At 44.3% G+C, this 15,459-nt stretch overlaps 1 protein-coding gene across 3 annotated transcripts in view; it reads left to right on the top strand.

The window, feature by feature from the left end:
- Positions 1-9,547: 9,547 nt before the first annotated feature.
- LOC149322727 (methyl-CpG-binding domain protein 6-like) overlaps positions 9,548-15,459 on the top strand; it is a 31,795-nt gene continuing 25,883 nt past the window's right edge. For all 3 annotated transcript variants that reach the window (XR_016272072.1, XM_089482220.1, XM_089482217.1), the window contains exons 1-4: positions 9,548-9,736; positions 12,173-12,317; positions 13,336-13,472; positions 13,567-13,669. Coding sequence is in view for 2 of the 3 variants with exons in the window: in XM_089482220.1 (XP_089338346.1) it covers positions 13,360-13,472; positions 13,567-13,669 (216 nt within the window). In the remaining variant the exon portion in view is untranslated. The remainder of the gene's footprint in view (positions 9,737-12,172; positions 12,318-13,335; positions 13,473-13,566; positions 13,670-15,459) is intronic.

Raw genomic sequence — 15,459 nt, 5'->3', positions numbered from 1 at the left:
ACTGTAATATTATATATCAGTGGTCCTCAATCTGTGCTCTTTAAGGGCTTTTGGACTCCAGTTCCCAGAATCCCAGACTATAGGCCAAGATGGCTGAGGCGTCTGGGAGATGAAGTCCCAAATCTCTTAAAGGGCACAGTTCGGGGACCAGTGTTGTTGTAAGGGAGCCCCCAAATTGGTTGTCAAATGGTAAAAGTGGTGGGAAATGGCCATTTTCTAAAAGCATGATAATCAATGATTCACATGGGGACAACTGGACTTGGCAAAGGTCACCCACTGGGTTTCCATGGCCAAGGCTGGGTTTAGATCCTGGTCTTCCAGCGCTCAAACCACTACACCACTCTGTCTTCCAGGGAGATTTCCGGCTTGGTCTTCTCTAAGACTCATTTGTTTGTCCTTTTGGCTGTCCATGATATCCTCAGCACTCTTCTCCAACGTCTTTCTTTCAGTGAGTCTCAAAGGTGCCATCTCTCTACTTACTGATCCCACAGACTAACACTACTATGTCTTTGAATTCTGTCACAAAACTACGCTTCCCCCAGAATTCCTTAGCACTGAGCCAGGTCAGTTAAAGCAGTCCTAAACTGGATTATTTCTGCAGTGTGTTTTGGACCTGAGTGTGTCTCTCCTCTGTAGCAATAATACAGTTTGAACACCACTTTTAAGCGCTGGACCCTGGAGACTGTAGTTTTACAAAGCCTTTAGCCGCCTCTGCCAAAGAGTACTGGCGCCTCTCAGAACACTACAAATCCCAAGATTCTGTAGGATAAGAGGCATGGTGGTTTAAAAGAAAGGTTTGTAAATCAGGTTTCCCCAAAATTGATTCTGCCATGACAAGACTTACAAACAGCCAAATGCAACTGATTGCAATTTTTTAAAGGTGTACAGTAAAAATTGGCTAAAAACACTGTTACTGTCTTGACTATCTTGAATGGATTTCAGTAAATGAATCCAATTTGTAGATAAGTAGCACTGCTTAGGTTTGTTAACAGGTAAAACACTGAAATTCAGATTGTTGCAGGACAGATTGGGCTGGAGAAGCTATCTTTAGTATAATTAGGACTGGGATATAATTAGTAGGGAGCTATACATTTTTAGTTCCAAGCAATTCCAGTACTTGCGCAATACACTCTCATGGTTTTCAGATTGACTCCACTGCACCCTTCCAGCAGCACCCATTTTGCACTTCTCTGCCACCACAGAAGGTGCTTCTATCTATGTCTCCCCTACAAAGCTTCAGTGTATTGGTGAAGATTCTGGGGAATATTCCATTTGTGGGAAGCAGTGGACTTTGGTGAACCTTATTGTTGCTTCATGTAAACAAGGACTACATTGTAAAACATGCCCCAAGATTATCCCGCTGCTTTACACAGTGGACAATCTGTCTTAGAAAACATTGTGGTTAATGCATAAACTTCTAAGGGGTTGGCCTTTGTGACCTCCCAAGTGTTTTTGGACTGCAGCTCTCACAATCCCACACCATTCGCTATGTGGGCTAAGACTGATGGGAGTTGTAGGCCTCAAATATCTGTATGTCCACTTTCTGAAACAGAGTTTAATAACCACTGCTCGGTTTGTTCTGTAGCGCAAATTCAGGTATGGAAGGGTCCAGTGTTCAGATAGCAAGCAGCCCACTGTATGGTGCTGGACCTGTTGATCTTTTTCTGTCATTCATAGTTGCAACATTTATACATAAAGAACATTAATGACCTGCATAAATAATATTGAAAGACTGAGAAATCCGTTTGCGAATTAAACAGTAAATAATAATAACAAAAAAATGATTACTTCCGGTAAGCATTTTAAAATCTGGGATGCTTTGGGCCTACATTCGCGCATAGTTTTCAGCACCAACATCTTCCCATTTAGGACTTCTATGAGTGTAATTCTTTTTGCATGAAATGCAGTTCACCAATGCTGTAGGTATTTTTTCATAATTAGGACAGACCGCTAGCTTGGTCAGATGCAAACCTGCTGTGTTATTTCTTCCCACAAACTACCCGAAAACCGGCATTTTAAAAATTCATACCTACTGTGGTCTCTGCATGGGAGACCCTCTTACAAAACGCATTCTTGGTAAAAGTGTTCATATTTTAAATAGAATCACACTGGGTTTGTGGTAGGACAGGGAAGCAGACTTATCTGTTATTCATGTAACATGACTGGCTTGACTTCACAAAAGTGGTTTCTGTTGTATCATCAAATATAAAAACATACAAGACGTTGCCGGTTCTGGTCCCATTCCTCCGTTCTCATAAATCTTCCTCAATTTACTATTCTTGCTTTTGTGCTGATGTCTGCAGAACTCGCTGCTTATCTAGCTATCAATATTGGGGGCTTTTGACTGTCCGCCCAAAATCCAAGTGCCTACTGTACCCTTTCTATCCCTCTCTACTGTCTTCCTATAGGCAATATCTGATCTGAGATACTACCTCAGTGCTTTTAAGTTGAATGCCAATTCTAGTCTTTTCCACCAGTTAAAGTTCTACCAGTCTTCCACTGTCCTGTGCCACTTGGGTCCTTAGGTCCAAAACACACAGCAGAAATAATCCAGTTTGAGACTGATTTAACTTCTCTGGCTCAGTGCTAGGGAATCCTGGGAATTGTAGGTTATTGTGGCACTGGCGCTCTCTGACTGAGTAGGCTAAATGTCTCACAAAACTACAGTTCCCAGAATTCCCTAGCATCAAGTCAGGGAAGTTAAAGCGGTCTCAAACTGGATTATTGCTGCAGTGTGCTTTGGATCCTAGATTGCAAAGCATTTCCTTACTTTTCTAAAAGCCCAGTCATAACCACTTTTTCTCCAGCATAAATGCTATCACCCAGAACTAGGTGTTCTTCCTTAATGCTGTGCCACAATGAAGACAACTCTTAATTATTTAATTTTACACAGCGATAGGAATTATTCATGTCCCAGCATCTGTTACTGGCTGAACAAGTAAATGACCTTGCCACTTCCAGAGGCAGCAGTGTGCCTTTGAATGCCAAATGATGTGTGTGGGCAAGCAACTGGGCGTTTGGCTTCTTAGTATTCCAGATGGAGATTCTGGGAGGTAACCACCAAGAAAGGAACTTCTCTAGGCTCTGGAGTTTGATCCTGAAAGATAGTTTTTATGTGACTTCCCAAGAACCATTTTACTGGATTAAATCAATGAAGCGTACATAGTCATTTGCTACAGTGACATCTGTAACATCTTCCCTGATGAAGAAGCCCATGGAGCTTCAAAAGCTTGCAACAAGTATATTGTGCATTTTGGTTGGCCAATAAAGGTATCACTGATGGATTTTTGTTTGCATTTGCTACAGTGGTCATCCCAAGGCCATCAGGGACACTGACATGAGCACAGACTCAACAGCTTTCCCTTCTTGTCTCATAGTCGTCAAACAAGGGCATTTGAAGTTGCAGCTGTAGTGTAGCTCATGAAAGCTAAGCAGGGCAATGCTGGTTAGTATTTGGATGGGAGATCAACATAGGTTACATGTCAGAGAAAGGAAAAGGCAAAACCACCTCTGTGCTCTGTTGAAGAAAACACTGAAATGAATGGGCAGGCAACTTGAAAGCACATCAACACACAGAGACAGAGACTTCGGTGCAAAACAATGCTTTACCTTTAGCATGACACATATGCAATCTTTCTCTTGCTCTTTCACAGATGCACACTTAAGTGCAAAGCAATGTTTTATGGTTTAAACCTTTAGCATAACACATATACAGTCTCTCGCTCACTCACTCTCTCACACACAGAGACTTCATGCAAAGCAATAATTTAGCATGACACATACAATCCCTCATACACATATGGTTAACCCATGGTTAGGTACAAAGCAATGCTTTGTGGTTTAAACCTTTAGCAAGGCAAATACACAATCTTTCACGCACACACATTCATATGCAGAGTCTTCGGTGCAAAGCAGTGCTTTGTGGTTTAAACCTTTATCATAACACATACACAATATCTCTCTCTCACACACACAGATTTTGAAGCAAAGCAATGCTCTGTGGTTTTAACCTTTACCATGGCACATACCCAACCTCTCCCTCACACACACAGACTTTGAACCAAAGCAACGCTTTGTGGCTTTAAACCTTCAGCAAGATACACACTTCTCTCTCTTCTTGCCACTTCATTTCCATACACAAAGGATTATTGAATTCAAATTGACATCCTCACACACCAAGGGCGTGTTGTGTGTGTGTGTGTGTGTGTCCCTGGCTTTCCACTCCACTAAATGCATATCTGAGGAAGTAGAGTTAAGTCTAGGAAAGTTCATGCTGCCAAGTTGTTCCTTTCAGTTAGTCTCACAGTGGTCCCCAACCTCTGCCCTTTAAGAGATTGTGGACTTCATCTCCCAGAAGCCTCAGCCATGTTGCCCAATAGCCTGGTATTCTGGGAGCTGAAGTCCACAATCCCTTGGAAGAGCACAGTTTGGGGACTACTGATATATACTGTAATATTACAGTACCCTAAACTGTCCCCTTTAAGAGATTTTTGGACTTCATCTCCCAGAAGCCTCAGCCACGTTGACCAATAGCCTGGGATTCTGGGAGCTGAAGTCCAAAACCCCTTAAAGAGCACAGTTTGGGGCCAGTGATATATACTGTAATAGTATAGTATCCTGAACTGTGATCTTCTAATCTAAGAGATCGTGGCTTTCATCTCCCAGAAGCCTCTGCCATGTTGTCCAGTAGCCTGGCATTCTGGGAGATGAAGTCTGAAATCCTTTAAAGAGCACAGTTTGGGGACCACTGACATATAATATTACAGCACCCCAAACTGCGCTCTTCTAAGATTTGGGACTTCATCTCCCAGAAGCCTCAGTCGTGTTGCCCAATGGCCTGGCATTCTGGGAGCTGAAGTCCAAAACCCCCTCACACCAAGGAACACACAGTGGGGAGGAAATGTACACTCAACTCCCAGTCCCTCCCCCCTGAGTATCCCTGATGCTCCTGCTTGCCTTTGCTAGTTTTAGCCCTGAGACTGAGAGGCCTAAGAATACAGAGGCCAGTCGCTCCGGTCCGTGTCCCGCGCTCCGGATTTTGGATTCGACCCAGGTCTGTATTCCGTGCTCCGTGTTTTCCCCTCAGCCGTGTGGGGAGGGAGTAAATCGGAATTCCCAGGGCCGCCTCTGCGTGTGCGTGTGTGTGTGCGCATGCGTGGGAGGAAGCTGTGTGCGTGTGCCCCCTCCTCTTCCTGGCGCTGAGTCCGGGAGGGAGGGGGGAGGGAGAGGGAGGGAGGGGGCGGGGGGCGGAGAGCACCCAGGAGGAGCCCCGCACCCTGACCCCCACCCGCTCACCCAGCGCCCGCCCGCACGCCCGCCCGCACGCCCGCACACAGGGGACACACCGCAGCCACAGCCACAGCCACAGCCACAGGCACAGGCACTGCAGCCGCCATTTGCAGGAACACCACCAGCACCAGCACCCGCACCAGCTGCTAGGGCCACTGCGAGGGAAGGGGCAACATGAGCCCAGGTGAGTCAGGGAGGAGTGCCGCCAAGGGCCCAGGGGCACCAGGCTCAGGGGCACAGGGCTGCGAGGGAGGGAGGGAGGGAAGGGCGCCCAGCCCCCTGGCCTCCTTCCGCCTCCTGACAGCTCAAACTTCTGCCTGAGTTGGGGCAGCCTTCCCAGCTCCAGCCTCGGCTGCCTCCACTGCCACCTTCATCCTCCCTTGGATGCTTTAGGCTGCTCTCTTGAGCTTCACTGCCTCTCCCTCCGCCAGCTTCCTCTCGGGAGCTCCGCATTTCATGGCATCAGCATTGTTGTTGTTGTTGTTATTATTATTATTATTATGAGTCTGTCTTCTGTTCCTCATCTTCATCTGCGGAGCTCTGCGTCGGGTATTTGTATTCCGAGTGCAACCAGGGAGCTCTCCCTTGTCTATCTCCATTTGTGTCTTCCTCCAGGGAGCTTTGCATGCAGTACTGTATTCTTCTTTTACTTAGTTTGACTCTACCTTCTTTGATTATCTTCATGTAGGGAGCTCTCCATTTGATATTTCACTTACTTAGCTTGAGTATATTTGTTAAGATCTTCATCTAGGGAACTGTCCGTTTTATATTTTACTATACTAAGGAGCTTTCCATTCGATATTATTATTATTATTATTATTATTATTATTGAGCATGTCTTCTTTTATTTATTTTGAACTAGGGAGCTTCACATCTGATATTTTTATTACTTATTTTGAGTATATCTTTTATTATCTTCATCTGGGGACCTTTGCATTTTTCATTTTTTTATTTTATTTTGCATATGTCTTTATTAATTTTCAATTAGAGAGCCTTCAGTTTTATATTATATTTTTATTATTGAACATATACCTTTTACTGACTGCATCTATTTGTTGGTGGCACCAGGGCTCTCTGATAGAGGAGGCTGAATGCCTCACAAAACTACACTTCCCAGGATTCCCTAGCACTCAGCCAGGGCAGTTAAAGCGGTCTCAAACTGGATGATTTCTGCAGTGTGTTTTGGACCTAAGAATGGGGAGGGCAGCTATGAAGGAACTGGGCAAGATCCTTCAATGCAAAGGCATACAACAAAGGTTGGAATTGCCCAAGCCATGTTCCCATTTACTATGTCTGGGTGCAAGAACTGGACAGTTAAGGGATAAAAGGAAAATCCATTCATTTGAAACATGGGGCTGGAGAAGAGAGCTGAGGATCCCATGGACAGCCAAAAGGACAAACAAATGGGTCCTAGAGCAGATCAAGCCAGAAATATCTCTGGAAGACAATGTATCAAAAGTATGGCTGTCATATTATGGACATATCTTGGGAAGAGAGGACTCATTAGGAAAAACAATAATGCTGGGAAAGGTGGAGGGAGGTAGGAAGAGAGGAAGGCCATATGCTAGATGGATGGACTTTATTAAGGTCATAGATATGAAGTTGCAAGAACTAAGAAGTGCATTGGGAGACAGGGGGTCTTGGCGATGTCTCATGCACAGTATCGCCATGGGTCAAGATCAACTTGAGGGTGGTTAACAACAGCCAAGAAGTGAGGGAGCAAAGTGATTTGGTGGACTAGAAACGATGTTTCTGTTGCCAAGGTAGTGGGAATATATGGCTATCAGAGGATCATAAGGAACCACCCTCCACTACCCTCTCTCCCCCCCAAAAAAAAATCAAGGTACAACCCACCAAGAGCAAGGGAAAATATTATTTTACAGTATTTATTTATATCCTGCTTTGGGACTCAAAGCGGCTTACAGTTTAAAAGTGTAATACCATTAAAAACAGGTAAAAGTAACCATTAAAATAGAATTAAACAACACTTATCCCTCCATATTCACTAGGGCTGGGGGCACAAGACCCCCGTGAATAGGGAAAAACCACAAATAACAAAAGCACCATGTTTTTACCTGAGAGGACACCTCTCTAGGAATCTCTCCAGGGCAGCTCTGTGGTCAACGTCAGACAGACACTGGCCATAGAACTGCATTGGAGGAGATACAAATGCCTAGTAGAGTATTCTCTCTAGGAATCTCTAGGTCTTTCAGTGCAACATTTAGTTAAAGTGGACCATAGAGTTGCACTGGGGGACCTAGAGATTCCTAGACAGAACATATTAATCAAATCCGTGAATAATCAAAGCCACAAATATGGAGGGATGAGTGTATTACGATATTAAAACAGATGACTTATTTGAAAAATAGAATACAATTTTTTAAAAAAAGATCCAAAGCACTTAAGAAAGAAAATAGTATTTCAGACCCCACTCCGAATTCAGTTCCAGACTCCATTCCAAATTCTGTGTTGGGCTACCTCTGCCAAGTCTAGGTGGGGTTCAGCGAGCCCATGTTATTATAAAATAAGAAGGGTGGAGGTCTCACTAGCACTGGCCCCTTGTTGCGTCGTTTCCAACTTATGGTGACCCTAAGGTGAACTTATCATAGGGTTTTCTTGGCAAGTTTCTTCTAAGGGGGTATGCCATGGCCATCCTCTGACGCTGAAAGAGTGTGACTTGTCCAAGGGCACCCAGTGGATTTCCAGGACCAAGCTGGGATTCGAACCCCAGTCTCCAGAGCTGCTCAGAACACTATACTACCTTGGTCACTTATCAATAGGTGAGAGGTTATTTGGGGAGAGAGGCTGACCCGTCATAACTCTGAGACCCCATTCCCATTGTGGGACCAAGGCTCTGTATTCTCTCTTATTTGGTCGATCACTTTCAGACATGTGGGGAGGAGTAAGGAGAAGACCATATTGCATCCCTTCCTTCACTGGAGAGTAGTAATGGGATTCAAAAGTATTTTTAAATGCATTGCTTCAGAATTGTATTTGCTCACTGCCTTGAGTCTCTTTAACATGAGAAAGGTGGGAAATAAATAATAATAATAATAATAATAGCAGCCGTCAGAAGAGTGCAGGAGTGCTGCTAAGGATTCTTGCTAGGCCTTCCTGAATAACCCAGGCTAACATTTGAGGGGGACGCGCATGGACACAGAGACAAATTCGAGGCAGAGCACCTGGAACATAATGTCTTTTGAGCCTCCAGTCCTTTACTCCATGGTGGATCATGCACTTGTACTGACTGTTCCCCAACTCTTTGTGGACTCTTGCCCACATTTTGTGACAATAGGCATCGTGTAGTGTAGATCTGTGTGTTCCTTGAGGATTAGCTTGTTGGGTGAAGAAACTTCTGTGCTGCTAAAAGACCTCAGTGAATGAGACATCTGGGTAGCAGGACGTTCTTGATGAAGGAGACTGCAACTGTTGTGGATCCAGACAGCAATAATTGATAGGATAATACATAGACAAACATGTACATACTTTGCCCTGTGAAGTTTCTTAGCAGTTCTGGGAGTTGACACAGAACTGAGGTTTGACATAAACAGTTTTGCTAGAAAGGAGCCAGGTTAGACTCTCCGCTGTTGCTGATGCATGGCACAGCTTTGGACAATTTTTGGTCCTTCCAAAGTTTATACATTTGGTGAAGACAGTAAAAGAATTTCCAACATCTTGCAGAACATAATCAACAACATTTGACTTTGTTTTTGCGGCCTCTTAGAGTGCATCTGTGCAGTGAGACAGGCCTAGCCTTCCTCTCACATTCATAGGATCACGATAGTTTACAATTGCATAGCCTTAGAAAATCCACAGCTCAGGACTAATTAACTACCATAGACTAAAGTGTGTTGAACAGCCAGGATTATCCCCACACCAGTAGCATTCAGTGGTCTCTGGTTAGCACAGCCTTTATACTATGGCCCTTGAATTATTCCTACACATTCTGTTTCTGACTGAGTTGCACATTATGGATTTCCATGGAGCAAGATCAGAACAACCCAAGTCTTAATTTTAGGTGCTGTCATTGGGGGGGGGGGGGGCATCCATTCCCCACACCTGCACCAATAGTACATTGCCTTTGGGTGCAGGCATTAGGTTTCACCCCTGCAGTACCTTAGCACAACAAAGCCAGATCTCAAGAGGATCCTACCATAATTCTACTAATTAAAGGAGGAGAGGGATTAATCATTCACTTTCCCCCTTTGCTGGTGTTATTGAGGTTCCATCTTCATCATTATCATCTTGCAGTTCCTGCAGAGAAGGCAAGAAAACATAACCAGTGCAATTTGAAAGGAAGGATGGATATGCCACCTCCCCTACTCCATTATTTTTTTCTGGTTCACACTGAGCTCCATGAAGATTGAGAATTTTGACACAACCCAGACAAGAGCCCATTCACAATCACAACTCCACCAATGAAGGAGTGGAATCGGTGGGGCCAATTGTGAGTGTTGTAGTGACCCTATTAACCCCCTCCTTGTATATTGTGATGAAGTTCTGGGTAGAGAACACCAATTTTTTAAACCAACTTTATTCCTGTGAATTTAACAGTCTTCTGATGCGCAGCATTATTGAGTGATAAAGTTCATCTCCATGTTGCAAAAAACTTCCCCAGGAGAGCATGGAGAGCACTATTAAAAGTATCAGAGCATGTCAAGCTGGTTTTTGTTTTGCTTCTTCTAGCCACCTGGCAACCATAGTGGTGATTGCCATTTGCTCTAAAGTTTTTATGACTGCAGTGTGGTTGCATATGACCTGTTGTACAGCGTCTAATCTAGGGCTGGTTTGATGAGTGTAGGATTCCCAGCCAACACTCCAAGCTTTTAAATAATCATTCCCCAAATTGTCCTGGGTGAGTAAGAATTGCCTCTAGGTAATCAGGCAGGAAAACTTTGGTAAAATATATGCCAGGACTGGGGAACATGTGGCCTTCCAAATGTTGTTGGACATCTGTTCAAGCCAGAATTTCCAATAGCAGGGAACGGTAGGAGTTTACAGCTCAACACCATATGGGAGGCTACACATTTCTCCTATACAAGCTAAGAGATTTGGGTGGGCAGATAGATCAGTAGCCCACTGACTTTTCAGGGGTTCTAGTTCTTCTGAACCTCTTTGTCAAGCTGTTCCCCTCCCCATCTTTTTTGGTCATTCATACTCTGAGGTTTTTTGCTCCTGACCACCAGCCTGTGCTAGCATGTCTACCCAAAACTTATTCTATGGAATGGGGATGGGGATTGTATATGCAGCCCAAAAGCATGAGGTAAAACAAGGACACATATATCCTTGAAAAAGCAGGTTCTGTGTGGCATGGGAGAACTCTGCACCAGCGTTTTACCTTTCTTTTTCTTTTTTAGGGTTACCTCTCTTTTATGAATAATGGCTCCACTGTGCCCTTTCACATCTCCATGAGAAAGCATGGAAAACAGAAAAGTGCAGTGTCTTGCAACAGAAATATAGTCATAGCAGAAACCTTATCTGTTGATTTAGTAATATTATTATTATTGGTCACTGATTGCAAGAAATCCTGTAGTGAAAGGAAGGCTCATCCAAATCAGTAGAAACTACTTCTGAATTTTAGTCCTCTAACTTTAGGAGTGTTTTCCTGGTCTAGATCTGTAGGAGAAGGGGGTGGTAAAAACACTGAGGTGACAAAATGGGCTTGTAGTACTTCATATTGCAGACAGTGGATCTCATGTGTGAATATTGCCTGACATTAACACTTTCCTGCATGTAGAAAGCTAGCACAAGAGGGTGTAGGCATTTCCCCCCAAATATTTTATATATGTGTATATTTCAAGGAGATATTTTCATAGGCAAGCAATGCAAAAATTTATGTTTATATACATATATAGGGTGAAATGTCTTAGTATTACCTCTTTGCTTGCCATCCATTTTCCATGGTTTCACAGGCCTTCATTTTCCCCATCACACTCTTTTAGGCAACCTCCTACACACACAGAACGGGATTGCAAAGGGACACACATTTTGCCCCAACCTTGTGGATGAGGAGGTGATTCTAATCCACCTTTGTTGTTGTTGTTGTTGTTGTCGTTGTTGTGTCTTCAAGTTCTTTCCAACTTACGGTGGCCCTAAGGCCAACTTATTATGGGGTTTTCTTGGCAAGTTTCTTCAAAGGGGTTTTGCCATGAGGTGATACATTGCCTTCCCCTGAGACTCAGAGAGTGTGACTTGCCCAAGGTTACACAATGGGTTTTCATGGCTGAGCTTGGAATTGAACCCTGGTTTCTTGAGTCATAGTCCAACACTCAAACCACTAAGCTACGCTGGCTCCCCTAATCCACTTTAGTGATTGGAAATCCAAGGCCATGGGTTGGCCATTCTCTCCCTCCCCAGCGATTAGTAAGGAGGAGAAGTGTGTGATATTTGTGCATATGCCTGACATGGCAAGTCTTCACCTGGCTTCCATTTGCAACAGAAAATAATAAGACATGTTTCATTTTCAAGTGAATTTTTTTTTCTGACCTGGAGAGGAGTTGAAGGTATGTTTGAGTACTGTCATCATACTCCTAGAAATGTTTGGGCCAGCTGGATCTGTTTTGAAGACACCATGCAGAATCAAGCTAGTGTGGTATAGTGGTTTGAGTGCTGGACTTGGACTCTGGGAGACAAGGGTTTGAATACCTGCTTGGCTATGGAAATCCACTGGGTGACCTTGGGCTCTCTCATCCTCAGAGGATGACAATGGCAAACCTCCTTTGAATAAAACCTGCCAAGAAAACCCTGTAATATGTTTGCCGTAAAGTTGCCATAAGTCAGAAACAACTTGAATACATACAACAACATGGGGAATCGCCATATCTCTCTTCCTCTCCCCTTCCCCACTTTAGCCATGGCATAATACCTTCCTTCCTCCCTTCAGTTCCAGGTATAGGCTAGTGTGGCTGTGGAGTGGGTGTAACCTCGCTGGCTTGGACCCCAGAAGAGAGGCTGCTGGATTATGAGTGCCCAGAGGGAGCGTGCCCACCCTTAACGCCGCCTGCCGCGAGGTTTGCAGCCATGAGCAGGTAGGAGCCATCAGCAGAACAGAGCTGGGATTAAAGGATCAGCCAGCTGTTTGCCGTTTCACGGCTCCCTCCTGATAGAGTTTAGTAGGTCAGAGCTGCCCAGTGCATATGGGGGGAAAGGGGTGGGTGAGATGGAGAACGGGGGTTTGGAGAAAGATAGAGTGTGTCACTTATGCACTTCAGACACCCGACTAGTGCTGATCCTGTTGAAGCCTCAGTTCCTGCTATGCCTCTATGTCTATTAATTTATTTTTCCTCTTATCCCATCACCTTTTGGCATTCTGTTCCATTGCTGTTTAATTATTCCAACCGACAAGCCCCTTTCTTTCCCCATCCTGAAGTGTGGTCACCATGTTGACCCAAGTCACATAGCAGAGTCCTTTGGGAACTGTACAACTTCAGACTATAGGTGCTAGTCGGGGAAATGAGGTGAGTTTTTTCCTCCCTTCTTAATGCCTTCTTATTTAAAACAAAAACAAAACACAAGTTTCAGTACAAATAAAACTATTCTCCCCTACCCCCTGTCATTCTGAAGTGGTACTGTCCCAGAAGGATTGTGTTGTGATTTTGCTGGTTTGTAGCTTGGCTCTAAGCCACTCTTTTCCTAGCTTAGCTAATAATAACCCTTACCACAGACCCAGAGCCTCTCACTCTCCTGGATCTGATCTTACCTTTCCAGGCTAGCAAAGACTCTGTCTGATAGTTTTCCCTAAATGGCTACCTGCCAGTTAAGAGGCACTGAGGCAGGGGCACAATATCAGGTGCCCGAATTTGGAGGGTAGCTAACAGCGCAACCTGTCACGTGTCCAGTTTGTGTTGGTAGTTGGAGACCGAAACCACACAACAAATGTCCGGCCTTGACAACTAGACCACACTGTTCCAACTTAGATTTGACCTGACATCCTGTTGCCGTGGTTACATGCCCTTCCTTTCCTCTGCACATGCTAATATTGGCCCTGTCCAGATGCTGTTCAACTGTTGGCGTGTCATCCATCTCAGTGACTATGGTTTCTTTCAGGTGCCCAAGCGCTGAGGGAGCACAATGAATGGCGGCGATGATTGCTCAGGTGTGGATCGAGGTGGGCGCCCGGCAGTCACACCTGTGCCTGTGGGCTGGCAGCGCAGGGTGGAGGAGGGAGAAGTGCGCTATATCAGGTAAGCCATGTGCCCTTCCACCCAGACCCATCCTTGGCCTTCCCTTCTTCCTCAGTATTGGTACTCCTAATGCTCCTTCCCTTCTTTCTCTTAGTCCTAGTGGCACAAGCCTGGCTTCGTTGGAGCAGACTCGTGCGTACCTGCTGGCAGACGGCACTTGCAAGTGTGGCCTGGAGTGTCCCCTCAATGTGCATAAGGTACAAGGCTTTGGAGAGAAACTTAATTCATGCCTGGCACTGATGTTTGACTCCAGACTAGAGATTGCCCCACTTTGGCCAAGCAGTGGGAATTTCTAGAAGTAGAGGAAAACAGAGGCAAATAGTAGAAAAACAGAAACATACACAAGGTCAGATCACTGGTCCATCTTGCCTGGCAGTAGCTCTCTTAAATTTTCAGAATGGCATCTTACTTGTCCTTATCTGGAGATGGGTCCCTTCTAGGAGAAAGGCAGCATACAAATGAAATAAATAAAATGATGGGGTTAAACCCAGGACCTCTTGCATGTAAAGCAGATGCTCTGCCATTGAGCTATAGATTTTCCCTTTATTTCCAGAGAGTGTCAAAAGTTAGTGCTGGTGAGGACCCTAGACTTGCAATGAACCCACTCTCCCTCCTGTCTCCCATTTTGCCTCTCAAAAAGACAAGATAAATTCACTGAGGCTGCATCCCTCATGTGATGGGTGTGGTTCATTCCACAGTTTTGAGAGGCTTTTGCCATAAACATCCATGTGTATATATATTTAGCCCTGAAAACCGAAATGTGAAAGTTATTATATATATTGATTACTTTCACATACATAAGAAACTATCAAAGAGATAAGAGATGATGAGGTTTCAGTTATGAGTATGGTAGAGATGGTTGCCAGGCTTTGAGTCAAATCCAGACCAGAGCTAAGAAAAGTTACTTCTTTGAATAGCTCCGCAAATCCACTTGCAAGCATGTTCAGCTAGTGGCCCATTACTGCTTATGCAAGATCAGGTCATTATGAAATTCTTTTCATTGCAGTTAGGATAATTCCCAGTTGCTGAGTTCTATCCAACCTCCATTGCTAACAGATCTCCAGCTGAGGTTCCAGAACACCAGTGCTCAAGCAAAGTGACAGATTTCATGGTTTTTTTAATTTCTAATCAACCAGTTCTGGCCCTTTAACCTTGCAATTCCTGGTTCTGTTACACCATTGTGGGGTTGGACATTTGGAGGTAAGTTTTTTCCTGGATAAACAGCTCACCCAGTAGTAGTTTACCATGTCTTGGAACCTTTTGACGTGGAGGTTTTTTTCAAGGACTAGATGAGCATGTTACTGGCACACTTAGATATGGGAACTCTATGGTTCAAAACTGCCCTGGCTCAGTGCTAGAGAATTCTAGGAACAGTAGTTTTGTGAGACATTTAGCCTTCTCTGTCACAGAGCTCTCGTGCCACAATAAACTACAATTCCCAGGATTCCCTAGCACTGACCCAGGGCAGTTAAAGCAATCTCAGATTGGATTATTTCTGTAGTGTGTTTTGAACCCACGTAGATACTGTGTTTTGTATCACTGCTAAAAATGCCTAGATTTTGCAATGGTCACTATGCTCTACTTTCTGGAAATCTCAGTTCCCATCATTCTCATCAAGTTTTTAGCCCTTGTGGTTGCAAATACATGTTTAGATATTAGGCCAATGTGTTGATGGATCCTCAGAGGATGGAAGGATGGCAGATAACATTTCTAATGGTTTGTGGATATCGCTTTTCTAATGGTTTGTGCTCCTTGTTACTCCCCATCATTATGAGCAAAACCAGAATGGCATATGCAAAAGGTCTGGGGTTTTTCTCACCAGATTTGAGGATAAATTAGAAAAACTAAGAGAAGTGAGGTCTACTTGCTTAATTTGTACAGTCATACAAGTTTGCACAGAATCCATACAACAAAGAGTTTTCTACCACGGGGAGAAAGGATGGTCTTGGAATGACTTGAAAGGGGCAGCCAGCTCTTATCCTAGGAC

The sequence above is a fragment of the Sceloporus occidentalis genome, unplaced genomic scaffold (assembly GCF_023333645.1).
Source record: "Sceloporus occidentalis isolate IW3139 unplaced genomic scaffold, rSceOcc1.0.p SCAF_1, whole genome shotgun sequence".
In the NCBI taxonomy this organism is placed as follows: domain Eukaryota; kingdom Metazoa; phylum Chordata; class Lepidosauria; order Squamata; family Phrynosomatidae; genus Sceloporus; species Sceloporus occidentalis.
The sequence above is the reverse complement of the archived record's forward strand: the minus strand, read 5'-3'. Positions and strand labels throughout refer to the sequence as shown.